This window comes from Poeciliopsis prolifica, unplaced genomic scaffold (genome assembly GCF_027474105.1).
Source record: "Poeciliopsis prolifica strain line A6 unplaced genomic scaffold, Auburn_PproV2 SCAFFOLD008, whole genome shotgun sequence".
NCBI classification, from domain to species: Eukaryota; Metazoa; Chordata; class Actinopteri; order Cyprinodontiformes; family Poeciliidae; genus Poeciliopsis; species Poeciliopsis prolifica.
In genome coordinates, this window is record NW_026562383.1 from 5,445,394 (window position 1) to 5,471,420 (window position 26,027).

Consider the following 26,027-nt stretch of genomic DNA (forward strand, 5'->3'; position numbering starts at 1 on the left):
TCATCAGCACAAATATAAACAAAGCAGACTTTACACTTGTTTCGTCATTTGCACTTTCTAAAACACTCTGGACGTCCTGAAATCCTGATGTGGAAATCCATTTCTCTTTCCCTATCTGTGTTTTTAGATTAGATCCTTTAGTTAGATTCCACCTCCCCTTTCTCTCCTCGTGCGTTGCGGCCTGTGAGGAAACATCCGTTCTCCTCTTATTGGATTGGCTCCTTCACTTAGTGGCCCCTTCACTCGCCACCCCCTTGGCTTGTTGGGGGTGATGATGATAAAATTGGAATATCTCTGTGCTCATCAGCGTGTTGCCCCCCCATGTATATTAACACCTCAGATAGCCTCCTTTGCTAAAGGTTGTTCAAGGGAACGCATGTGCCGACACACCGAGGGAACAGAGCGAGAGTCAGTAGAGAAACGGCAAAAGAGAGCGAATAAACTGGACAGGAAAGTAAAAGAAGAGCGGTTCAAAGAAATACATTTTACTTGGGTTAAAGTTGGAAGGCGCTACTTTCGCCGTGACCAACAACAGATAGGGGGGAGGAAAAGCATTGATGTTGCTGGTGAATTAGGATGAGAGATGTGTAATGTGACTCCATGAGATCGTTCCGGACCAGAGGTGTGTTATCGTAAGCTGTTCTCACTCCACACGCGTCCACTGTACACTTGTGGTAATGTAAAACATCTCACCATCTCCTCCTCTCTTCCCCGGAGCACGCATTTGCCAAAACACCCCCGCCCTCCCTTCTCTGCAGCATTGTTTTCCGTGTGGGTGTGTGTATTTGTGTGGGAGGTACAGGAGCATGCCAAGTCCCAGATCAGATTTGAAAATTGATTTGAAAATTGACTCTTTTGGACAGCTGATAGCTATAAAGGACGTTTCTTCTTCTTCTTCTTTCATTTCCCAGGGAGTTCCTCCTTTGATGTTGGATGGTAGTCGGCGAAGCTTTGAAGCTCAACCAGAGCAGCTCATTGCACTACTCGATGCTGTGTGAGGTAAAGTTTGCTGTGTGTTTAGACAAGCACACATTACCAGGGATATGACAGCTACATCTAGGACATGAGACAAAGATTAAATTTAATGAAAACTTAAGACTCTATCCAATTGGACTTGTTGATATATTCTTCGACTCCTAGGTGGTCATGAAGCCAAAATAGCATTGAAATTGTAAAATAGAAATGAGCCAAGGTATTTTAAACTCAGCAATAAACTGTGAAATATGGCATTTTGTTGAATAGAAGCTATGAAGCAGATTTAGTTTTTTTAGCTGCCATTGGTTAGCATTATCCTCACATTGTTGTACCGTTTTTGTCTCGTCTATTACTTTCACTGTCTATTTTTCTGTATTATAATTGCAATAATGCCACGCAAATTACTTGAATTACTATGGTAATTCAAGTAAACACTCTGTCAAAACGATATGGCGACAACTCAATAAATAACTACTTCTTCCTTTTATACTTCAGATTAAATGCATCAAACTTGGACGTGGAGTGTCATCCAAAAATCACACACAAGAATAAGTGACATTTTCTTCCCTCTACCAAAACTAAATTACCACTACTGAAATAAAACTTGTTCTAATCAGAAACTTTGATGCTTAACAAAAGACTACATGGATGAAGTTCATGTAGAGTTCTTAGCACATAATGTATCCAAAATGCATTAATGCACAAAACTAAAAGTTCCTTTTAGTTTGTTCAATCAACACAACAAGGCAGCTGAAGAACGGCTTCCTGTTTTACGTCAAAATAAGAGTCTCAAATATTGAGTCTACAAGTTGTAAAGCTTAAGTAAATGTTCTCCATGTCAAGGGCTCATAATAATAATAATAATAATAATAATAAAAGCTGCAAGCGGCATCGGATGGCCCTCGCAGCTCAGTGTTGCTCTGGCCTATTGACAACTGCGGGAATTCTGGCACTGCCGCCCGGTCGCCATCGCTGACGTTCTCGTGCAGTTCCGCCAGGCCATACGCCTCGACGCGTACAGCAGCGCTCCCCGACAACTCACAAAAAAATCATCATCGGCCGGTGTAGTGATTAACCTAGGGGGCGCAGTGGAGTCAAATTACAATTCTGTGCTATTGGGCTCCTTAGAGGTTCATTAGAGTCAATCACAAAAAGTTATGTGGAAATTTGAAGCCGATCGATCAAAATCGATTGGCTTTTGATCGGAGGAGTTCGATCAAATGCGAAGGCTGTAAACGGCCAAATAGGGCCGACTTCCTGTTTGACTTGCACTATGACACTGATTGTATTTTCTGAGAGTTTGGTACACTCGTAGCTATACAAGTATACCAAATTTCATGTCTCTACGATGAAGTAAGGTCAATGCAGAGGGTTTTTCGAAAGTTGCTAGGTGATGCCGTTGAGCCGTTTCTTTTGCGAAGACCCTAACATACATAAATTTTACACAGGCTGTATGTGTCTGTCAAATTAGGTGAGTTTTTGAATATGACAGAGCCCCAAAAAGCCCCCTGTTTAGGGGGGCAGAATCGTAATAATAATAATAATAATAATAATAACATTTTTAAAAAGTATCTCCTCACACATGTATGACAGAGATATCTTTACCCATTTTAAATGTAACATTGAACTTTTAACAAGGCAGTCACCTTTAAATTGCCCTATGAAGATAAACATCTCTAAGATGCTATTTTGCATTTCATCGGCTTCCTCTCTGCGTTCCTCCAACCGACCGTACCATCCGACAATCTAATCCCCGGGAGAGAAATTTCTGGTCTCTTGCTCTGGATGCCTTGTGGGGGGTCGTGAGGTCAAGTACGGCTAATTTATTCACTCAGTCAGATTTCCTCTGACTTGTGGATGGCTGATGGAGAGGCCGATATGATATCGCCCATCTGAGTCACCCGGGGGAGAAAGACGGGGCTGAGGTGGAGACATCAGGGACAGATGTAGGGATGAGAGGAGAAGAGATTGACAGGAAAGATGCAAAAAGAAAGGGGACACAGATAGCAAAAATTGGGGGAATTAAAAGTGGTTAGATGGAGAGATAGGAAGACACAGCCTGCAAGAGTGAGGAGGCACTGAGTCAGCGGTTGAGCTGAACATTGAGTCACAGAGGCGCTTATCAGATGTGTGGGTGTGGGGGCGACGTGTGTGTGTGTCCCCTTATCTAAAGACAAGTGGTTCTGGTCCAATAACATCCTGGGAGATGGTTGGTATAAGCTGCTTAAACCCTAGATGTGACATCGAGGAATGAGGGAGAATAGATAGCGATGGAAAGATGAGAAGAGGTGATGAGGATGGAAAGAAAATGAAGAGGAGGAGGAGGAGACGGTCTGATAAAGGAGGGTTGTGAGGACAAGATGAGAACGACTTGAAAGAGACGAGATGTGGGGGGAAAAACGTAGAGAAAGAGGTGATGTGAGAAGGGTTTGGAAAAGTTTTTTGTGAAAGAAGAAAGTGAAAGTGGGGTTTTGAAATGTTTGTACGCCATCTTTTTCAAAAAGGAAGGATTTGTGCAATCGGATCAACGGTGTCAACTTGAGGACACTTTTTTTTATCCCCGGGTGGTCCATTTATTTTCTCTGCTTACAGACATCAGTCTGTCTGCTGAAAATGCTTCGTGCCTCTTTGAGGAATAGTATTAGGACAAGAGTGTTTCTGGGTTCATGTTATTTGGAATACATATTGAAAAGCACAGAGGGTTGACTTTAGATACTTAGGTAGTTTTGCATCTACACTTGTGAAGGTTTTGATTTTGTTCTAATTTGACCAAATTGTGTTTTTCTTAATCTTCTCAGATGCTGACTGCCAGAAGATGAGGAACCACCTTTGACAATCCACAGATGTCCTCCCTTTTTGGACCATTTGACTTCAACATCACATCCTGCAAGCGAGGGAAGATTTTACTTGCTCTTGCTCAAAACTGACTGGTCCAGATACATGCAGTGGCATTTACCTGGATGATTTGAGCCAAATCATTCCCTTGTGATTTTGGTTGCTGAAACAGTAGATGATTTGAGTTTCTTGAGAGATTTTCTCCAAAGACGAAATAATTTCAGTCAACATCCTAGACTCCTGCATCCTATCAGACCCATTGCAAGGGCTACTGAATATTGTCTTCAGCTTCCCTAAGGAGGAATCCTTTCCTCCTCCTCCTAAAATTCTTACAACGTCCTTCGACCGCCCAGACATGGACCTCCACCGGGCAGCCTTCAAGATGGAGAGCTCCTCCTATCTGCCAAACCCTCTTGCTTCTCCAGCCCTCATGGTGTTGGCCTCTACTGCAGAAGCTTCCCGTGATGCTTCGATTCCGTGCCAGCAGCCTCGCCCCTTTGGCGTCCCGGTCTCTGTTGAAAAGGATGTCCATTTGCCATTCAACAATGGTTCGTACACCTTTGCGTCGATGTATCACCGCCAAGGCGCGGTCCCTCCAGGATTTCCCAACAGGGACTTTCCTCCGTCCCTCCTCCACCTTCATCATCAGTTCGCCCCGCCCAACCTGGACTGCTCGCCCATCAGCATGCTGAACCACAGCGGTGTGGGCGCCTTCAGGCCTTTTGCCTCACCTCCGGAAGATCGGGATGGGGCACCGGGCGGTTATCAATCTGCGTTCACCCCGGCAAAGCGCCTCAAGGGCTGCCTGGATGCGGAGGCTTCGCCCCACCTGCGTTACTCTGATGCTGAGGGGAAAGAGTATGACTTTGGCGGCACCCAGATCCCTCCGGGAGGCTCGCCCAGTAGCGCCTTGAAAGCAGTTGAGGACAGCGGGAAAAAGATCTTCGCCGTGTCCGGCCTCCTGTCAGACCGAGAGACTTCCTCCAGCCCAGAGGACCGCATTGAACGCTGTGAGTACTGAGTTACGTTTCCCGTAACACTGTATTGAGTGTGACCGCAGTTTCAGCATAGCTTGCAAAGGAAATAGTTTTCTTTGGTTTATGCTAGCAATATCACTTCTTAAATCAGCTGTCCTTCAAACTCCCTACATGCATGGACATCGTTTTATGGTCATTCATGGGATTCTGATCATTGTCCTTTAGCTCTTTTTAGTTATTTTTTAATTAAGCCTTAAAAATGCATTGAAAATGTCACTTTTCCAACCCAAACGTCCCTCCATTAAGACCTTGGAAGCCATGTTTGATTAGCCCATTTGACCAATCCCCCAATCATCTTTTAACCACATTTACACATCAGTAGGCATCAGTGGACCTAGTTTCAAAATCTCAGCCACAATTTCAGATAACAGCACGTTTGATGTCTATTCACTAAAAGTGAGTCGTGTTTTCTACCAGTTTTGTCAATCACACAATGGAAGGATTTCACATGTCATATTTCTAATGGTATTTTCCTCAATCATTTGACGGATTTAGAGATTTGATCAGTCTAAGATAAAGACTGAAACTTTCCTGCACTGCTTTCTCATAAGAACAACTTTAACAATGCATAACGAAAAACAAAGTTGCTACATTTTGTGAGGAAACCCAGAGTTGTCTTACACCAATGAACTATTCCATCTATGTTCTCTTGTCACCATCTCTCCTGGCTCTTGGTATCCTTTCACAAGTCCACAAGCTTCACTGGTCTCATTAGCATTTACCAGTGGAACGATGCCATTTGGCCCTCACGCACTGGGAATCTGATCATTGTGTGTGCGCATATCTGTGTGTGTGTGTGAGACGGTTTCAGAGCCTGGCCGTGCTCTTTGCCATCAGCATTCATCATCGCTTTGCACTGGCAGCCACATTGCCAAAAGATTTACCCACACACCCTTTCACTTGGCAGGCTGTGTTTGCGGGTGTGTGTGTGTGTGGGAGTGTGTGGCTGCGGGGTTGTCAAAGCTCCAAGCACAAACACACAAACACTCTAGCAGAGACACAAACAGCTTTTTAGCATGACCGGCGACATCTCCTACACATGTCAACAAGCTGCGTCGGATCCTGGTGGCAAATTGGGAGATGTGCAGACGGAGATCCGGGCTAACGCCGCCTAATTAGGGCGGTTCGTATTTTTCTGCTTTCCAAATTAAAAGCTGTAACAGACTTTCTAGCCGTTCTCTTATCAATACATCAATCTTCCATCTTCTCACTCTCTCTCTCTCACATCTTTGGATTTGTGAGTGGGTGATTCGTCCTTGATGGAACAGATGAGAGAAAGTGGCGACGACCTGAGACTGATCCGATAAAAAAAGAAAAAGAAAAAACAAAAAGACCACCGCAGCAGAGACAGGAGAGGGTGAGAAAGAGGTACGAATGAAGAAAAGTAGAGGCGGGAAATTAAAGAAAACGAGACCCCAAGCGCCTGGCGGCGGCGGGAGGGTGGCTAAAGATTACGTACATGGGTGTGATTTAAAGAGGCGAGATCAAGCACCGGGGACGGAGTCAAATCAAATGGAATGTCTTTAGATATTTTCGAATCTGTACCGAGTCAGGTTAACGGTGAGCAGAAGCAGCTTCCACGTCAGCCGCAGGCTTTAAAGACATTTCAAGGTGTAGAGGAGCTGCTTACAGCACAGAGTTATGGGTTCTCCTTCACTGAGCTTGGCTATCCAGAGGAGGCGTAACGAACAAACAACTCTTTGGGACATTCCCATGAGGGTAATGCTTTTGCTGTTTCACACACACACACACACACACACACACCTACACGCTCACGTAGCTCGCTGGCAGCTTCACACAGTAACCTATTTTGGACTGCCATACTGATTAGGAACTTTATTATGCTTGGGATCATAAAGTATCATTACTGACTGTGGTCACAGAGCAGTAACGTCTTTTGAGTCTTTATATAGAAGGTACACAAGCACTTTAAAATATCATGCCAATGTTTGCACCATTTCACTACTTTGGGGCTGATTAGCATTTTTTTTTCTCAACTTCACAAAACATGTTTATTGAGAGATCTCACGGACACGTTGTCGTGCGGCAAAGACGTTGAAGATAACAGGGAACGTATTGTCCGGGCGCGCTGAGGTATCTCAAGGTAACTTTTCAGCGCTGATGTAATTTGTAATCTTTGGATGTAATTTACAATTGCTAATAAAGTGCCGATATCTCTCGTCCACGTGAAATTAATTACATGCGGCTTTATGAACGCCATAAACCAACGAGGGGCAAAAATAGTTCTAGGTTTTGCTGTCAAGTCGGATTTGTTTGAGCCGCTACGTACTGCGCTCTACGTACGGACATGTTGAAAAGTTTGTACTCATTGAACATTTAAATATTTTGTCATGTCACGACCACAAACTTTAACAAGTACTTTATTGGGTTGTAACATACTAGACCAACAGCAAATGGTGCATAATAGGGAAATGGAGGACAAGGGTTGTTTTCTTTTCTTCCTACAAATGAAAATCGAAATAAAATCCCTCTGTTTGCATTGTGCAGCCAATGCATAGCATGAATGTCTTCAGTAGCTGCAGGTTTTTCTGGGTGTGTTTTCTGTCTTTTTTGCACATATTCAGAATAAGATTTTTGCCCATTCTAATAGTTCGAAGTCAGTCTGACCGGATTGAGAGCGTCGGTCAATTTTCAAGTCTCGCCCAAAATTTTAAACTTGACTTTGACTGTTCCATTCCAACAAGGGCATATATTTTGATTTAAACCATCCAGTCGTGGCTTCGCTCAACATTTAAGTTCACAACCGTCCTACTGGAAGGTGACCGCCATGCTTTACTGGAACGATGAGTAAATTAACCAGCTTACTTATACAGAGTGGTGTGGTATACCTGGCCAGGACAAAACGAAATGAGACAAAAAATGAGAAGATGCAAAAAAAACCTTTACAACTTTATCCCTATGCATAGGGTTTTAATTTGGAGAGTATCAAAATAAAGTGGCCTGAATATAACTGCATGCCACACTGGAAAATATATCAATTTCCTTCCACTTCATCATTTTCCACCTCTTAGTTTTGATCTATTGAAAAAAACAAAAACAAAGCGCTGAAGTTTGGGTTTATAAGTTGACCAAAGGCATGAGAGCCCTTTTGAGAGGCACTTGATATTTTATTTCTTTATTTCCCAAGCCGATTTCTTTCTCTTTAAGTATATCAATTTTAATAGAAGAATATAATTGATGGATTTAAGCAGCTTAAAGCAACAAACAAGAGATTTTCGATGTGTCGTCCAAAGAGATGATGTCAGCAGAAAACTTATGCTCCAACAAAACAAACAGGTGTGGAATATTTGCTGACGCGGTTAATCTGCTGCGTCATCCTGGCATGCTCTTTTCCACATCTAGGGAATGCATAATGTATATTTATTTTTTAAATCATTCATTCCACTTACAATCCGATCACACCTCTTATCCAAGTCCATACGTGTAAATGCGATCCACGCTCGACTGTTTCTACGCATCAGAACAAAAGCATTAAACGTCTCGAAAATCCCGCAATCCCCGTCTCCTCTGTGAAATTCGGTCGAGTCCGCTGCCACTCCAAGCAACAGTGGCCTTCTCAATGCTAAGCCCTCCTAAATCCCGCCACTGCACCGGCAGGCACGTCAGCTGTTAACTAAACCCGCTAACCTGTCAGCCGCTAAACCTGCACATAAAGGCCCCATCATGCCTTAAAGAGGACCGCGCACGTCGCGCCATTGTAAAAGCCATTAGCATTTACTGTACACAGATTGTCGAGGTTTTAGCATGAGCACAAACGGATTCAGGAAGAAAGCAGAGGAGGGTTTTTGAGTGCGCAGAAAGAGAGAGACTTAAAGAAGGAATGGAATTATGGGATATGAGGCTGGAATTAATGGGACTGCTGACAAATTGAACGATCCACCCTTGCGGTGCACTTGTTTGTTTGTTGAGGGGATTTGCTGGTGTTGGATGAGGTGTCAGTGGGGAAGCCGTGTGAGTGTGTGTGTGTGTGTGTGTGTGTGTGTGTGTGTGTGTGTGTGTGTTCGGTATCAGCACGTTCTACCCTGTTTGTTTTCTCCTGCCTCTTTCTTGTCTCCTCCTTTCCTCTCTCACTTCCACCATCCACCTCCTCTCGTATGCATGAGCGTCTCCCGGTGCGAGCGCGACAGCTGTAGTCTGTTTGTTGACGTTCTCTTGGCTCTGCACTTTTACAAGGCTTTGAGAATTACGCTGAACCTGACCCTCAATGCTAAATTAGGCCTACTTTCTTTTTCCCAGCCCCTCCCGCCCTCTTTCCTTTGTTGATTGTCTGTATTTTTTCTCAGGCCCTCGCGACATTATGTTTGATCGTCTGTTAAACCGATATTTTTCCTCTGTTTTGGGAATCGACTATTCAAAGCCCTGGGCTTTTAAACGTAAAATTTCCAACCAGTCAATTGTAAAATGTCGACTTTAAGAACAGGAAAATCAAAAGAAGAAAAACCCGGCTTAAGCAGCGCCTGGCTAAAACTCTTACAAAACAATTTGTGTTTGTATTGTTCACTCTTCCCATTAACTTGTTGAAGGGGATCTATTGTGTGAAATTTCTTTTTTTTTTTTGTATGTTTTTGTACTTCGGTTTGTATCGTCACTTCTCCTAGAAGCAATCCCGAGTCTTTTCCAGGCAATAAGATATTGTTTTTTGGAAAACCGAGAGGATCCAAAACCTCACGATTACGAAGTCACATTGGGTGGGAACCGCCCCGTTACCTAGTAACCTCGGCTCAGCCCAACCCTTCATCCATCAGCCCATTCAGAACCGCGCCAGCATGTTTGCTCAGTTGATTTCCACCACTGTGTACTGTTGGAAAAGACAAGTGTTTTGTTGTTAATTTGCCGTTCGGAAACCACTTGCTGCGTTCTTCATGTTTGTGCAGGAGACTCCGATTCTCCTGCTTCAAGGTCAAACGTGTGCTGTTCTACAACCGCGCATCTGTTTGCATCCACTTTTGCGCGGGGAGCGGCGAACAGCAGCTTATTTGGATTTAAAGTGACAGGTCATTATCTGAGAATGGCTTTGTGCAAAAAATGCAATGCACCTTTTTATAAAGACCCATCCGAACCTGTTGAAGGAAGCATGAGCATTATTATTAAGTTCTGATAACTTTGTGACCATTTAGTTTGGCTTTTTTCTTTCTTTCTTTTTTTTTTTGCTAGGTTTATTTTTCACTATTTCAGATTCAAAATGCATCCATCTTCCATCAGACATTTCTTCCTTTCATTGTCATCGTTCGAGCGCTTCATCACCACTTTGTCAACTAAACATTTTAAACAATTTTCTGTATTTCACTCAAAGTTTCCTGTAAGCCAATGAGGTTGTAACGCCAATAAATAATCAATATTACTAATATTACTATTTGGAGTCACTCTGGGTACGATCAGAATATTTCCAGAAGACAGCATAAGATCATAGATACGTAAACAGACGCTGGGCATAGCGCAGCTAGTCAGGAGACAATACGTGTCGACATTTTGTTATGGAGATTTGAATATTTTACATTTTACAACAATGTTTTCTTCACATTACTTTTAAAAGATGAAAGCGTGAGAGATGAGGAAAAGATGGCGGCTGTTGAGGTTCCAACACAGAAAGCAGTGCTGTACATGCGCTAGCTGAACCTCGGTGACATCATCTGACGACGCTCTGGACATCCAGTAAACGCACGGACACAAATCTTTGCTTTGGAAAGTTTGTTGTTAGAATCCACAGTCGGTCAATTGAAAGAGAGAAAGAGGAGGACCCAAAATGTGTGTTGGATAGCTGTTGTAGAGATGAGAGAAAGGAGAGTAAATTTTGTTTGGCAAGAAAAGAAACTCTCCAGGCGCAGAGGGAAGGGGGGATCCGATCAGTGAGGAAATGGTGGGATGAGTTAAAAGACAAGATAAAAGCCAAAACAAAAAAAGAAAGAGGAAGAAGTTGTGGGAAAGAATGAGAGAGCAGATAGTGGGAAGATTGAGAGATGCTGAGTGAAAACACAGATCCCACCTGTCTGTATTTACTTGGAGCAGAAGATCTGTGGTTATTCGTAAAATTAAAAAGTTGGTGTTCAGTCACTTGGCAAAAAATAAATAAAAAATCAGAACTCCCATTTACCTCTCCCCTTTTTCTTTTTTTTTTTTGTATTCCCAACGGCATAAAAACGGCTTAAATGTCAGACGCGCATGCAGCTGTTAAAACACGCAGCGAGAGGCCTCCTCTTTTTATCCTCCTGCGCTCTTTCCTTCTTCTGAACCTTCGGCGGAGCAAATCTCAGGCCTGCTGTTTCCTCCTGAATAGTTGCACAAATCACTCTGCTATGGAAAAAAGTCGGAAAGGTAAAAAGAATAAATGAAACAAATAAAGCGTGGGAGGGAAACCTTTTGTCTTTCATCCATCTTTAGTTTTAGCGGCTCCACAGCCCTTCCTCTCAGTTAGATTCTGCTTTTAGACTAACCAGGTGGCACACACACACACATACATGTCTATTTTTTATTCCATACTAGCGTCTTTATTTTATTTATGTTTCAATATCATATCGCTGTCAGTTATTTCCATTTCTGTCTGAGTTGAAAACCAGCCAAGGAGAGACAGAAACACTCATCCTTTTTGCTCGTCCTCACAGAAATCTTCTCCCTCCTCTTCCTCTCCCTCTTCCTCCCCCTCCGTCTCTGCCTGTCACGGTCTGGTGGCAGGGTTAAGTTAAGTAAGAGTGTTCTAATAATTAGGACTGGGACCTGCCTGCCTGCTCCCCAGTGTGTGCGCGCGTCTTCCTGTCAGTGCTTAGCCAGATGTTAAAAGGCTTGTCCCTCTCATGTTGCCTCCCTGTCAGTCTTCATGGCGTGCCACACACATACACACACGCACACACACACACCCACACACGCACACACACACACACACACACCCCCACACACGCACGCACGCACGCATACGCAGGGATACACGCTGGAGACCGTCCTGCTCGTGGTGGCTTTGTTTACACCCACGCGTGTGTGCCCTGCTCTGCCCAAAAGATGAGCAGCGACACCCTTCTTCTGCTTCTGGGCTGGAAGAGAAAAAAAAAATAGATTTTTAAAAATTTGTTTAGATTTAAACTTCTCCAGCATCAGGGTGAATTCTACTGGTGCGTGTATACCAGTGTGTCACTCGGTGTGAGGCTTCTGGTCACTCTTTGCGACGACGCCCAGATCAAGGATTAGCCCCTTCCTGTTGATCCTTTTGTTAGTTGAGCCGCACCATTTGGACCTAGACAAATGTGTGTGTAGTAGGTGTGTGTGTGTGTGTGTGTGTGTGTGTGTGTGTGCATGTGTGTGTAGGAGGGTATACAAATGTCGATGCTGGACATTGTGAAAGGCACAAGAAAGAGAGAGCAGCATTCTGGCATGTAGGTCCTTGGTAAAAATGTTCGTACAGCTTGTTTATGCTTTGACAACCACAAACTTCTACATATTCTATTGACATATTTTTGAGGAAGACGGAACAGGATGTGCCACGGTTATCAATGTTTTTCTACAACATAAAAATTAATAAAATAAAAAAAAAACCCACATATATATAGACACATATGCATGGAGAGAAGTTCATAAGATCCCAGGTTCCAGGATTCCACTTTGTTCCCTGTGGTGATGTCAGCTTCGGCCAATAAAAGGGCCCCCGTGTTAAAACCCCACTGAGTCTCATACAACTGCAGCACACCTGGCGACACAACACGCATTTAACTTTTAATATGTACGCGCACACACACACACACACAAAGAGAAGCACACAAGGCCGTGTCATGACTGAGCCCTGAACCTTCCTCTTTCGTTGTCTGATCTCTCGGCGAACACGCTCCAAAATAGTAAAGCGAGATCCACGTGCGTCGAGCAAACTTTATGAACGTTTGGGTGAAAAATACAAGCTTTGAGCCGTCAGAGCTAAGTGCTTGGGAAATCCTGAAATGGATTCTGGTTTAGATTTTAATGTGAAGATGCTGAAGTGCTTCAAACGTCCGCGCAAAAGCATTCATTGCGCCTGTTACATCGCCATGATGATGCTGCCTTCAGAAACCTTCACGGTGTTGTTTTTTGTTTGCTTGTTTGTTTTTGTTTTTTTGTGGGATCCACTGTTCAGTTTTGCCCTGCCGTCTTATTCGAACACCTGAGCCACGGAGCTCTACAGCTCCTCTGGCGTTACCAAAGATGGCTTCTCTGATCAAATCTACCCTGAGAGCAAAAGGTTTTTGTGTTTGTTTCGTAATTTTATCCCAATTCTAAAACCCCAATGACTCACTCAAACCTTAACGTTTGGTGTTTTCCTTTGAGGTCTTTGCAGAACATTGAAATTTCCTACAGACATTAAACCACACACGCCGGACCTCAGGATATCCTTATGAAGCATGTAGCTTCAAAAAGATAAACGCTTTTTGACGAGCATATATCTTCTTTGTTTCTCATCACATGAAGTCCCGTTAAAGTTGGTGTGGTTGAAACATGGCAACAAGCGGCAGAGTTCAAAGGTCGCAGCACCTCCTTTTTTTTTTTCCCCAAGGCAGGAGGAGTCGCTCGGTGCTCAACTCTCGGAGAAAAGCTCGGGGAAGCAGACGCCGCCTCCATCCAGATGTGTTAAGAGATTCCTCTTCATCCCCCGCTTTTTCTAAATCTTTTTCTTTTCTTTCAACTCTCCCACTCTTCCTCCATTCTGTCCTCATCTTCTCCCCCCCACCCACTGCTCCTCCTCCTCCTTCCACTTCTTTCCTCTCCTCAGTAATCTAATCTGCAGCCAGTTTGTGGATGCAGTCTAGTGTGACAGCCGCCCCTTCCACTTCTCTCGCTTTCACACACACAAACAGCACAGCAGGCTCGTTTCCAAAATAATAATAATAATAATAATAATAAAAAAATTAAAAAAAGCTCACTTTCTTGGCAGTGGACCACCCTCTCTCCCCACTACCCTCCTTTTCTTTCCTTCCAGTCTTGGTTACAGCCTCTTTAATATTGAATTATTCATCAAATCTGATTGGATCCCGCTGATGGCGGCTGTGATGCGAACCGACGGTCTGTGTGTTTACGTCGGTCGGATGTGCTGCTGCGGGTTGGAGGATTCCTGTCACTGTGCGAGGCCGGACCGATGCGTCACTCGACTGGAGACACAATCCTCATTTATGACGCAAGGAGCTAAAAAAAAAAAAGTGTGTAAAAATAATTGACAACATGATGAAAAACTGATTAGAGTTTGGGTTATTTGACTGAGATTTTTTTTTGTTTTTGTGTTTTCATTTAATCAGTGAAGTTTATCCACTTTGTTTCTTGTTATCGCCTTCTTGATTCCCACCCAGAGGGATGAATGTTTGCACCTTCTTCCAAAAAAAAAAAAGAAATATTCAAAGTCTCTTGAAAAGGTGAAACAAATCAATAAAGGCTGTTTTATATGCATACCAGAGTGTGAGTGTGCATCCTCCTATGATTTGCATGCATCCATACTACTCAATAGTGGATGTAGATGCAGCTTTCTGCTGGGGCTTTTTTCTTTTTTTTTTTTGTGAACTCTGTTTTCCTAACATCATTCTCCCACAGTGCACACTTTTTATGCTTTTTCCAAAAAAACACCCCAAAAAACAAGAATTTAGGCAATGAAAGCATTCCCCACTGGAATTCAGCATTAGACATAATGGCACATGTCTTCCTCAAATTATGATCAGATTTTTTTTTTTTTTACCCAGAAAGTCAGTCAGACTTTCCGAAAGGCATGAACAGTCGACGGTCACGGCTTCGCCCGCACTTCAGGAAAAGCCGCCGGCGCCCGCCGAGGGCGAGCGTGTTGACGCCTGCGCAAATTGTGTGTTTGCAAGCTCAAACACCTCTCACGACACTTCGGTTTGACCCCTCGGTGCCGGCGCATATCTGGGAGGCATTAGAGGGAGCGCGCGTCGCCGCCCTCGCCTCCCGAGGCGCCGAGTAGAGCCGGCGCGCGTTCTGCTGCCCTCTCCGGGTGTGGCGCCCTGGGTGGGGGTTGGGAGGCCGCTGTCAAGCAAAAGAGGCAAAGACTTCTGCTGCTTTCCCAAAACGCTCGCTCGTACTTACTCACACCCATCTCTCCATCCCTTGTCGGTGCGTGTGTGCGTGCGTGCGTGTGGAAACCCAGCCCACTGTTCAGCAGATGAATAATTTAGCGGTGTGTGTATCATCTGTTTACCGTGCTAATCCATCTGTCAGCAGGCACCTATTGATTCGCGCCTGCTTGGTAATTGTGCATCCGTGCCACATGCACACACGCAGATGAGCATACACAAGCCCTGCACGCGTTACAAGGCGCATGCACACACACCAGTGCCACCATATGATCTGCGAGTCAGCTCATATTCCAATATTGGGGTTGTCAGCAGGCCTCGTTTGAACCGAGTGAAGCTGAATTTTGGGTCAAGGTTCCTAAAACAACCTGCGACGGGTCCTTTTGTTTTGGCTTCCTCTACTGTTTTCATGAATTTCATTTAAAGGGTGCAGTGGTTTGGAAAAAAATAACTTTCACATGCCTTTCTGGCATGTTTTCTGTCCACGTTCAAACTAATAGCCGAAGCCATTTTGTTAAATTTCCCCAGTGATCAGGAAGGAAAAGGATGCAATTGTGTGAAATTTACGCAAAAAATGAAAATCTAAAAATGTATACGTTAAATAAGTGAAGCTTGGTGACATGTATGCTGTTCTCAACATTACTCTGAGAAAGCAGTTCCTTACAGTGATCGCTTTTCTGATGGCTTAATGTTGCTTTTTTATTTTAAAAAAAATAATATATATATTTTTTTTAAATACAGACGTTATAGTGAAATGTTCCAAAGCAGCATCTCTCATATTTAGGAGGCAAAATTGTTTAAAAAAAAAAAAAGAAAAGAAAAAAGCATCTTGTGGGAACTGGTCACGACAAGCTAATCCAATATAGCCACTGTGCTTCTTTCAGCAATGCTTAAAGCTCACTTCCTTTACCCAACAAGGAATTTCACATGGCATCAGCATGTTGTCAAAGGTTTGAATTCAACTTATTTTGCCAAAAAAAAAAAAAAAAACATCTCAAAAGTACCGATCATGCGAAAGCCACCTTAAAGGAAGCAAAACTCCAAGCGACAGACTGAGGCACGGCGGAGAAATAAGGAAGCAGCTCGCGCTGTAATGAATTCACTGGTGACCATTGATGGTTGTAATTATCAAATGGCTGGTTTTAAAAGCTCATTGATTGATGTCATCAGCTCCATGAGTGATTGCTAATTGCCCGGCCAGCGCGTTAAAGACACGGGAAGGCAGGCGCACCTTCTTCCTTCCGGCTCGTCTCCTTGCGTCAGGTTCGCTTGTGGACCGACGGCGCGCAGATACGTAAAACACATGTCGCCGAGGCAACAAGAAAAAGAGACGCCGATCTAGATGAATTATGATATTTTTATCTTTATTCCCCCCCCCCTACAAAATTCAAACAGGGCTTTTAAAGTTTAGCGTTTACATGAAAATTTGAAGATATAACAGCGGAATTTATATTGTAAAGTAAAAAAAAAGAGAAACAAAAAAACCCAGAGACCGATAAAATTGGGCCCAAGACAGAACCGTGAGGAACACCACCATACATTAATGCTCATTTTCCAAAACATTCATTTAATATTTCCATCTAAAAAAAAAAAAGCCTAAACAGAGGAAACATTTTTATACATTCGGGGGAAAAAAATTATAAATGACTTTCAACGAATTCTTCAAATCAGCTGCTTCACTCGAGGTGATGCAGGACTTTGCAGAGTAGCTATATGTGCAGCAGTTTGACCTTCTGAGCAATAAAACATGAGATTATTATTAATATTTAAGAGGTGTCAACCGTTGTGGTCCGAAGGGACATGTGAGGGGGAAAAAAAGTGACTGACAGGACATTACGTTCAGGCCTTCAGGGCGTTCTGCTCCGCGCACAAAACCAAAGGCTGAGTCCACGTCAGCTCTTGCAGATGGCCGTTCTTTGCTGTCGTATTGATCACGTTAGTTTTCTTAACTTCGGACTTGAAATCCGTCTTCTTTTTCTCAGACCTCATGGAAACGTTCATCTTATTTTAATGAAGACGCAACAGGCGGAAAAAAACACACAAAAAAAATTATAATTCAACACCTGCCAAAAGTGAAAGAGATTTCATTTTGGTGCCAGGATGTGGCCTCCAGACACACACACACACACACACACACACCCCCACACACACACACACACACACGCATTGCACACACAGCACAAAAATACAGATTTCGATGTGGAACGTCTAATATCACATCCCTGTGGCAAAAATGTTTGGAATCCTGTCCTTTTGGAAATGCATCACATTGATGTGCTTGTTTCCTCACTCCTGGAGTGTAGCTCCATTTGTATTTGTGTGTGTGTATGTGTGTGTGTTTGTGTGTGTCAGGGGGTGTTAGAAGTAGGCAGGGGCTTAGCAGAGCAAAAGAGAGCAAATCTGTCAGCTCTCCCAGGGCAGACAACCTTTCTGACCCTCATTCAAAGACATATTGATTCTCCTCTCCATCCAACAGGGGAGGGTGTGTGTGTGTGTGTGCGTGTGTGTGTGAGAGAGTGCTTAACACAGCCTCTTTACTCATAACTTCCTTCTTCATAAGCAAAAACGACCTGCCTCTAACAAATCAAATGTTGTTTCTATCTTTAATTCCTGACTCCAGTTCAGATTTTATTTTTATTTCTTAAATCCACAAATCTCGAAGCACTTTCTGACCTAGTTCGCTCGTCTTTGGGGTTTTCATCCGCCCCGCTCTATTTCCTGCATGTTGCGCACTGTTTTCCCTTTAGATGATAACAAAAAGAAAAGAAAAAAAAAACAAAACAAAGCATCAGTGGGTGAGAAAATGACAAACGGAGCATGCCACAGAGGCGAGCGCTCCTCTCATCTCCGCACTAACAGCACATTAAACCTCGCTGCGCACTTGTTAGATCTGCCTTGTTTCCCCAAGAAGGAGCCTAATGACCTGTGGGACGGCACCGATCGGCGCTCCGCAGACTGTTAGAGGCCATATGTGTACTCTCGCGTAATTGTCACGCGCAGGCCAGGGCCATGAGCGAAAGCCACGCGAGGAGATGATGATAAACCAACCAGAATCTTACAGAAGAAGGTGTTGTCACCCGTTCTGCCCCGTCCAAACTGCGACCTCAGCGTCTGGATCGGTCACGGATGATGCTCCACCGTGTGAATTACTACCACGATTAAAGTGGTTTTCTTTCATTTTGGAATTGAAGATGATTTGTGAAGGCATATTTTGCCTCGTTTTGCGTCTTAGAGTCTAAAACAGGAAAGTTATTCGCCGTGAGTCTGATCCATTGAATCCGAATAAGTTACAAAATTGCATAAACTTCGTCTCCGACTCGTTTGGTTACCCCTGGGTAAATTTATTGTATTTTTTTTTCTCCTGAAGAGAGGTTGAACAGCATAATCATAATATATCTGCACTCGACAGATCTGTTTGTCTCTTAATTTTAGTTAAATCCAGATGAGCTGGTCAATGAAGTCCGAAGCTAACGGCTAATGGAAACTAACTTTCAACTCCTTAAAAACAACTCCCACAACAATGATGGCATATCTTTTTTTTGTAGAAATCCCACCTTGTGAACATTTTTGCTTTGCACACATATAGAGATAATCTACTGTCTACTTGCAAGGGAGGTTTGCCTTTTATAGCTGTAAGTTGTTCTGATTGCACACCTTTGACATGATCTCCATCTATGTTTCACACAGGAAGGTGTCGCCGCATACCTCTACTTCCTGCGTAAGGTGTCTCTGAGTTTCCTGTAAATAACCATCCAATTACAGCGATTGTTTAAGTGTCCACGAAAAAAACGTTCACATAAACCACTGTAATATTCTGGAAAAGCTGCTCTGGTCGTTGCTATCGGGAGTTGTTATCAGCTCCAGCAGAGCCAATACACCTTGATATGCTCAGACAGCGTTAAGACTGCAGTAGGTAGCGTTTCTGATATTTAGTAAAGTATGAGACAGATAATCTGTGAAGCTCCTCTGCCTCATCTCTGTGGTCCTTCAGCCATCTGCAGAAATCCTCCCAGTCAGAAACAACCAATCGGAGCCGTCCGGAAGACTCTAGCGCTGTCAATCATCCTCCTGAATGCGCTGCTAGCGCCCTCGCTCTTTCTGTCCCCTTACCACCAACGGAGCCTGCCATGAATGCTAAGGCTAGTTAGCATGGCCTCCAATTGCGGTGGATGAACAGTTTTCCTGCAGCGTTCAGCTGTTCCTCCGCCATTAGCACACCTGCAGTGCATACACGAGTTGATTGGCCACAGTGAGAATATTAAGAAACATTAAGAACATTAAGAAATATTAAAAGGAAAACAACATATTTTTAGAAGAGTTACCTACAAATTTAAAGGTTAAGAGCAACTGCTTTAAACAGTTATTCTGGGAAGTTTGCATGAAAAGCTCCTGATCGGCTCCTTCTGACCTTTGGGGGTCAGACGACGGGGGAATACAGACACGGCTTACCGCCGAGCAAAGCATCGCTGACTTTGTCGGCGGGTGTTGCTGAAAGCGCGGTCGGAATCGGTGTGGTGTTTTGAGCTCGGCACCGGGTCAGATGTCTCGCGACCTGGCGCGGCAGCGCCGTGCGAAATCCTCCGGTAATGGCCGGCCGTCGAGGGCAGCTGGCGCGTGGCCCCGAGGGCTGCGTGCGGCAAGAGGTAAAGTGTTCTACGCAGCGGGGCGGTGGTGGTGTAATGTCGACAGAACGCGTGCCGACCTTCCTGCTGAAGGCACACACACACGCACACACACACACACGCACACGCACACGTGGCGGGCGCTTGCGCTGTTAGTCGGATAAGCCGAAAAGTGCTGCCTATTATAAGCAAAGGCAGGTGCACCTGGACGCTGGGCGAGGAAGAGGAATAGAGAAAATGAGAGAGGTCAAAAAAAGAACATGTGAAAGTCAAAGCGGGTGAGGAAGAGCGACAGATTTGTGGATGATGATGATGATGGCGTTAAAAATGTCAGTGAAAACAGGTGTTGTGTGTCTAACGTGCAGGCAGACAGACGTGACACCGAGACACGGGAACACGCGACAATCAGTTTCGCTTCAGACAATCTAGTGGTTCATTCTGTACAAGAAAACCCAACATTCAGCATTAAAAGCCTAAAAAAATAATAATAATAAAAAAATCACATCTTGCCCAGTTCTTGAACTCGATGTATCATTACATCCCCACTGGTCACTGATCACATTAATGGTTTCCAGTTTGAGTTTGATGACCTTCCATGTCTTAACATGACTCTTGTTCCTGGCTTACTGTCTTCTGCTTCATCGACTTCATTAACTTGCTTGTTTTACCTTTTTGAAATGATCAACATGAAAATTTGCTCCACACATCGCCACAGGCGGCCCCCAAAATCACCCCAGCAGTGGCGCTCCAGCGCTACCTGCACCACGACTTGAGAACCTCGTCGTTTCACCGTAAATATCGATTAGAATCGAAATGATCCTGCCTTAACGTTTCTGTCTCCTTGTTCCTTTGTCACTGTGTCCTCTATTTCTCTCTCACTCACACACGCAAACAAACACACACACACACGCACGCACACGCAGGGCGGGCCACAGATGGCATGGTGGTGTCAGGGTGAGAGGGGTTTGTTAGGATCAAAGAGCTCCAGTGTGTGGCCCCTCCACCCTTCACTTGCTTTCTTCTTCTCTTCCTTTTTTTTCTGTTTGTCATTTTATTCCTCCCCTTCCTCTGTTTTCAATCTCTCTTCCTCTCAACCCCCCCACCCTCACCACCTCCAACTCTCTCTCTCTCTCTCTCTCTCTCTTGCTTCATCTCTGTTCATTTTTCTCCCTAATCTGTCCATCAGAAGTGTTGATAAATTATTCATGCCTCTGTCTGTCCCCGAAGCCTTGTCACCTCTCCTCCACCACTCGCCAGTTTCTCAGCTTCCTCTCCTCTGTTGCCTTCATCCCTTCCTCCTCCTCCTCCTGCTTTGCTCTCATCTCCTCTTCCCTTTCCTTCACCTCCTCCCCCTTTCTCCTCTCCAGCCTCGCACAAAGTTCGACCACACACGATCAAGTTGAAACCAAAATGTGAAAACCTTCAACTTGTTTTTGGTGTGTTTGGTTTTTCAAAGTCAGAGCCAATATTTCCTTTTCTTTTGAACGGGAATTCGTCTGGACGTTTCACTTTTGGGTTATTGTCTATTTTTGATGTAGTCTGTTTAAAAAAAAAAAATGTTGCAAGATTTTGTTTTTTTAGTAAATGTAGATAAATATGCACCGAAATAATAAATCGGAAATGATTTGTTAAGTGGTGATTTGGTTTGATTTAGGCAATGTGGCTCACCACCTAGGGCGTCAATGCAATGAGTGCGGCAAGGCCACTAAAGAACATTTAATACATTTATAAATTTCTCTTTTTTTTATTGTTTTTTTTTTTTCAACTTTAGTCAATGTAGAGTTATGAAGTTAGTTCATTAATAAATATTTAGGTGTACAATCTGATTAGCAAATCTCTGTAATTGCTGAATTTAAATCTGGATTCCCACTGTGGTCTATAAAAACATGCAATTTATTTATTTGATGTACTTTGAATAAGAATCGGGTAACAATTCTGGGCAAATACATTGACACATAAATGAGGATAATCCTGCAATTCCTTCTGCTTCAGTTATATTAAAATTAGTTATGTTTAAAACTTTCCACAGTGTGTAGAAAAATCCCAAAATTTATATATGTATATATATATATATATATTATATATATATATATATATTATATATATACATTGACAGGCCAGACCTCAAAGAAAAGCTTAATCGCTGCGTCAGGCTTTTCTTAAATGTGGAGTTTACCATGACAATGGCAGAATGAATAAAATAAAAAAACACTACTTCCTTCCTTCTTTTATTTTCTGCCAGCTTCACACAGCCCCGACGGAGCACCAAACACCAGGATCAAACTGGAAACGAAAAGACAGATGAGTGGGAAAGATAGAAGTGAAAAAAATACATTACATGGAAGCCGCCTTCTTGCGTCTGATCTAACTTTCCCTCCTCAAACTAATAAAGTCTGGTTTAAGACGGCTTATCCTGTGCAGCATTCACCTCCAGACACACAGACACAGACTCCAGTGTAGTATTTAACCAGAAAGCTATTAATCATTGGAAATCCAGGCGAACGCAAAGTTTGGGAATCTAGTGATTAGTAATAAATTGCCTCGTGTTTGTCTGCACGTGTGTGTGTGTGGTAGCTGATGTCACAGTGTAAAGCACTTGTGTTGAACCCCTGGGATATTAGAATGCAGTTGAGTGTGTGTGTATGTGTGTGTGCAGGCATGTTCGGGTATGTGTCACATATGGTGTACCTCTCTCAAAAGATGGGCCTGTCGCAGCCACTCTCATCCTCGGTTACCACGACGATTAATACATTTTAAAAAACGTCCCCTCCACTTTCCCCCCATGTCGGTTTCTCACACACACATGCGCGCGCACACACACGCGGGCAGGCACACACTCTGCTCGCTATTCAGCGGGGGTTACTGCAACATCAGCAGCTCGCACATCTCGGCCTTCAGAGGCTGATCAATCTGAACCTCCGCTGCACAGATAAATTACGCAAGTCAAGGAGGAGGAGAAGGGGAAAAGGTAGAGGGGAAGGGATGAGAGAAAACAGAGGTGTGTAATAATGTGGACGGGTTGGTTTAAAAATAAAAGCCACCTGGAAAATCCAGAGGAAAAAACCCGTCAAACTCAGAAAAATATGAGTTTGAGCCGCATCGTCTTGATGTTTCATTTAGTTGCTTTCGATCTAAAAACGGCCAAGTACTTTAAATTCACTCGTAAATCATATTCACTCGTATCATATTTTTCTTGTCTTCTGTGCAGTGATAGCCGAGGCAAACAGTGCGGCGGGTCAGGCTGCGCTACGGCGTCGGGGAAGGTTTGCTGCCTGGAAATCAGGAGAGCACAGCAGCTTGAGTCTGTCGCATTATTGACATGAATTATTTGAAGGCGCAATAGATGCATCTGCTTCAGCGGGTGGCGAGCGGCAAACCTGGCAGCTAGAAACTGTAACTTGGCAGGGTTTCCCCTGATGTATCACAAGCCTGGCGGGGCCACCACGCTTTATTGGTGCCCCCGCCAGGCTAAGCATGACTTATTGAAGTCATTTTAAAATGTTTGCATTTTTTTTAAGACTTTACAATTGGTGTTCGGGTGTTAATCTTCAAATCTATCAATGACACACATTTACCAAGTGATATTTAAGCATTTTTTAACGCAAAGTTATGACAGGCTGTTGGATGAATGACTGCGTTGCCACCGGGCTCAGCGAGTTTTCTGGGGGAAAGCCAGAAAACTCGCCTAGCAAGTGAACTCACACTCACCTGCTTCGAATGTGAGTTCATTCTCAGCATTCGCTCAATTTTTGACTCGGTTGATGTGGCACAACCTCTCTCTCTCTCTCTCTCTCTCTCTCTCTCTCAAAAAACTTCAACGTCTTTGTAATCTTTTATTACAAATATTGTAATAAATGATGTGAGCATGCACCACAGCCTGTATCTGAATTGTAAATGCCTATTTTCTGCAAAAAAAAAAAAGAAAAGCTAAATAAAACTCGACCATATTGTCACGTTAAAGTCTTGAACAATTTAGTCCAGAATTGAGGACTTTTTTGAAAAAAATGTACAAAATAAAATAAAACATGTAAAGCAGTTTTAATTGAGTTTTTGTTTCAATATTAGGAGCACTTTATGTTAAGTCTGCAGAAATATGCTGAATTTCTGGTCCACCTACTTCTGACACTTTGCATCTCAGTTTGTGAAATCCTGCTTATTCATGAAAACGTGAAAACGGGCGAGCGGTGCCGGCTCACAGTTCGCTATGAATGCCCCCCGTTTTGTCGAGAAATGTCTCTTAGATGATTCCTCTTGCTATTAGTTCATCTCCGTCTCGTCTGACATCTTTTTTCTTTTCCCCCTCTAACATTTGAAAGATCACAGAAATTTAAATCTCGCCCTCCTCTCTGTACCCGCGACAGCACGTGAAACATACCCCCCCCCTCCTCCTCGTCCCTGCTTCTCCTCCCTCTCCCTCTTATTCTTGCCGGTGATAAATCCATAGTGATCTATGACAGCTTTGTTGCTGCTGGGAGGCCCCTCCTGCCTTGTTTGGCTGTGATTCCAGCCGACAGCTTTAGGAGCGTGTCTTTATTTAAGAGCTGCTGTAATTACACAGGCTTTAGCATATGTAGACGGCCAGATATGATTCAAACCGCCATGACAGGGGGAGAGGAGAGCTCAACGGGTGAATGAGAAGGCAGATAAAACACAATGGCGGGAAGCACAAGAGACAGACAGAGAGAGAGAGAGAGAGACAGACAGAGAGAGAGAGAGAGCTGAGGAAGAGATGGAAGGAGGAGAGACAGAGAGGGAGAGATATAGTGAGCAGGGCAGACTGATAGAGCAATTGAGAGATGAGGAGAGGGCAGCAGGGAAGGGTGGGGGGGAGAGAGGAAGAGATATGGTTTGGCAAATAAAAGAAGAGCACGGTGCTGCTGCAAACTGTTCGCCTTATGATGCCTCATTAGGGCTTAGGGCTGTAGATAGTGCCTGTTAGAGAGATCTATGGCCTCGGCGTGGAGGGAGAGAGGCTGCAGAGAGGAAAGTGTGAGGGGGGAAAGAAAGAGAGACCAGTGAGCAGGGCAGGAAAGGTGCAAGGCAAGAGCGATAAAATGAAACGGAAAGATTAAAGCGCACCCCCATCCCCACCCCCCCCGCAACCCAGTACGAGACGCTTCATCGATTACAATTAATACTCAAAAGTGTTGATAAGAGCTACAAAAGAATGTATGATTGCAACAGGATGCCAAAACTAAAAAATAAAGAAGGTTTAAGGACTGAAGGAACAACAAAAGACCGCAAGGAAGAGGAGATGAGCACTCTATCGACAATCTGTCGACTATCACAGCGTTCCCCCAAACGAGTGAGCTTTATGAGCTGATGACGTGTTGGTGTGTCAACATCCCGAGACATTTTTGTAGTTTTTACTTCTGTTTGCCATCGAGAAACCATAAAAATCAAGGGCCTTTTAAACAGCATTCCAAACTTCAATCAGAATATGGCACAGTTTGAAGCACACCAGGATGCCTTCATTCACTTAAAGTGACAAGCGGGGGAAAGAGAGTGATGATAAGGAAACAAGTATCTGTGGAGTAGCTCCACAGATCCACAGCTGAAGTGGGATCATCTCTGGAGCTAGAGAGAACTGTTAGCCACACGCTCCACAAATCTTAGCGCTTTGCGGCAAAGTGTCAAGAATGTTCAATGTAACAAAATAAAGTCATGTTGGCCCTGGTCAGAGTTAAGGAGGCAACGGATGGCGTGAAAAATAAAACCCCTCATCAAAGCATGTTATGCCAGAATGGAGGTTCTCCTTGTTGCAGGGCAGAAACCCAAAAGAAGCAGTCGGATCAACAGGGAAATGGTTTAGATCATTCGAGTTTTCAATCACAATCTAAAGGGTGAAAATTTCTAAATTTGACTCTGTGGATGTGCGGAACCTTTAAAAACCTTCCCACAAAAGACTGACGTTAAAGTCTGTGGTTGTGACAGAACGCAAAAAAAAAAAAAAAAAAAAGTTAGAAACGCGCCAACAAACAAACGGGCCTGTTGAATGAGGAGCCACTGACGGTGGCCCTGGCCCGTCCTGATCTGACATGGCGAAAAAGATCAATTATTGTTGAAGGAGAAACAAAAGGGAGTAGAGAGCAGGACCGAAGCGAGATAAGAAACCCAACACCGACCAGGTGACACAACCGAGAAAGGAAAGGGCCAAAGTTCACTGAGAATAAACGTCTCCATTTCGCCCCTGCGAGAAGGATAGCGGACGGTATATCACTCGGCTAAACAAGTGCTAATTAGGAGGCCGAGCTATAAGAGGAGAGCGAAGCGACAGTGAAACGGAGGCAGGACGACGGGCTGAAGGTGGACCGTTAATCCACCGTCTAGTGTCAGTCGGTACAGGAAGGCCCTCTCTGGATATTTCACCACAGAGGAAGAGAGAGAGGGAGCGAGAGAGACAGCCATAAATCTGCGACGGAACCTTTGCACAACGCAGGCACAATGCAGCACTGATGCACCCCTATGTGGCGCATGATACCGGCTGACACTCAGTGACAAACGGCTTTCAT

At 43.9% G+C, this 26,027-nt stretch overlaps 1 protein-coding gene across 5 annotated transcripts in view; it reads left to right on the forward strand.

Annotated features, from left to right (window-relative positions):
* The window catches only part of rnf220a (ring finger protein 220a), a 174,076-nt gene that overhangs the window by 13,096 nt on the left and 134,953 nt on the right, over positions 1–26,027 (forward strand). For 4 of the 5 annotated variants that reach the window (XM_055032920.1, XM_055032917.1, XM_055032922.1 and 1 more), the window contains exons 2-3: positions 912–999; positions 3,774–4,820. In XM_055032920.1, the coding sequence (XP_054888895.1) occupies positions 4,166–4,820 (655 nt within the window). In that variant the 5' untranslated portion in view covers positions 912–999; positions 3,774–4,165. The remainder of the gene's footprint in view (positions 1–911; positions 1,000–3,773; positions 4,821–26,027) is intronic. The other variant, XM_055032919.1, reaches the window with a different exon arrangement.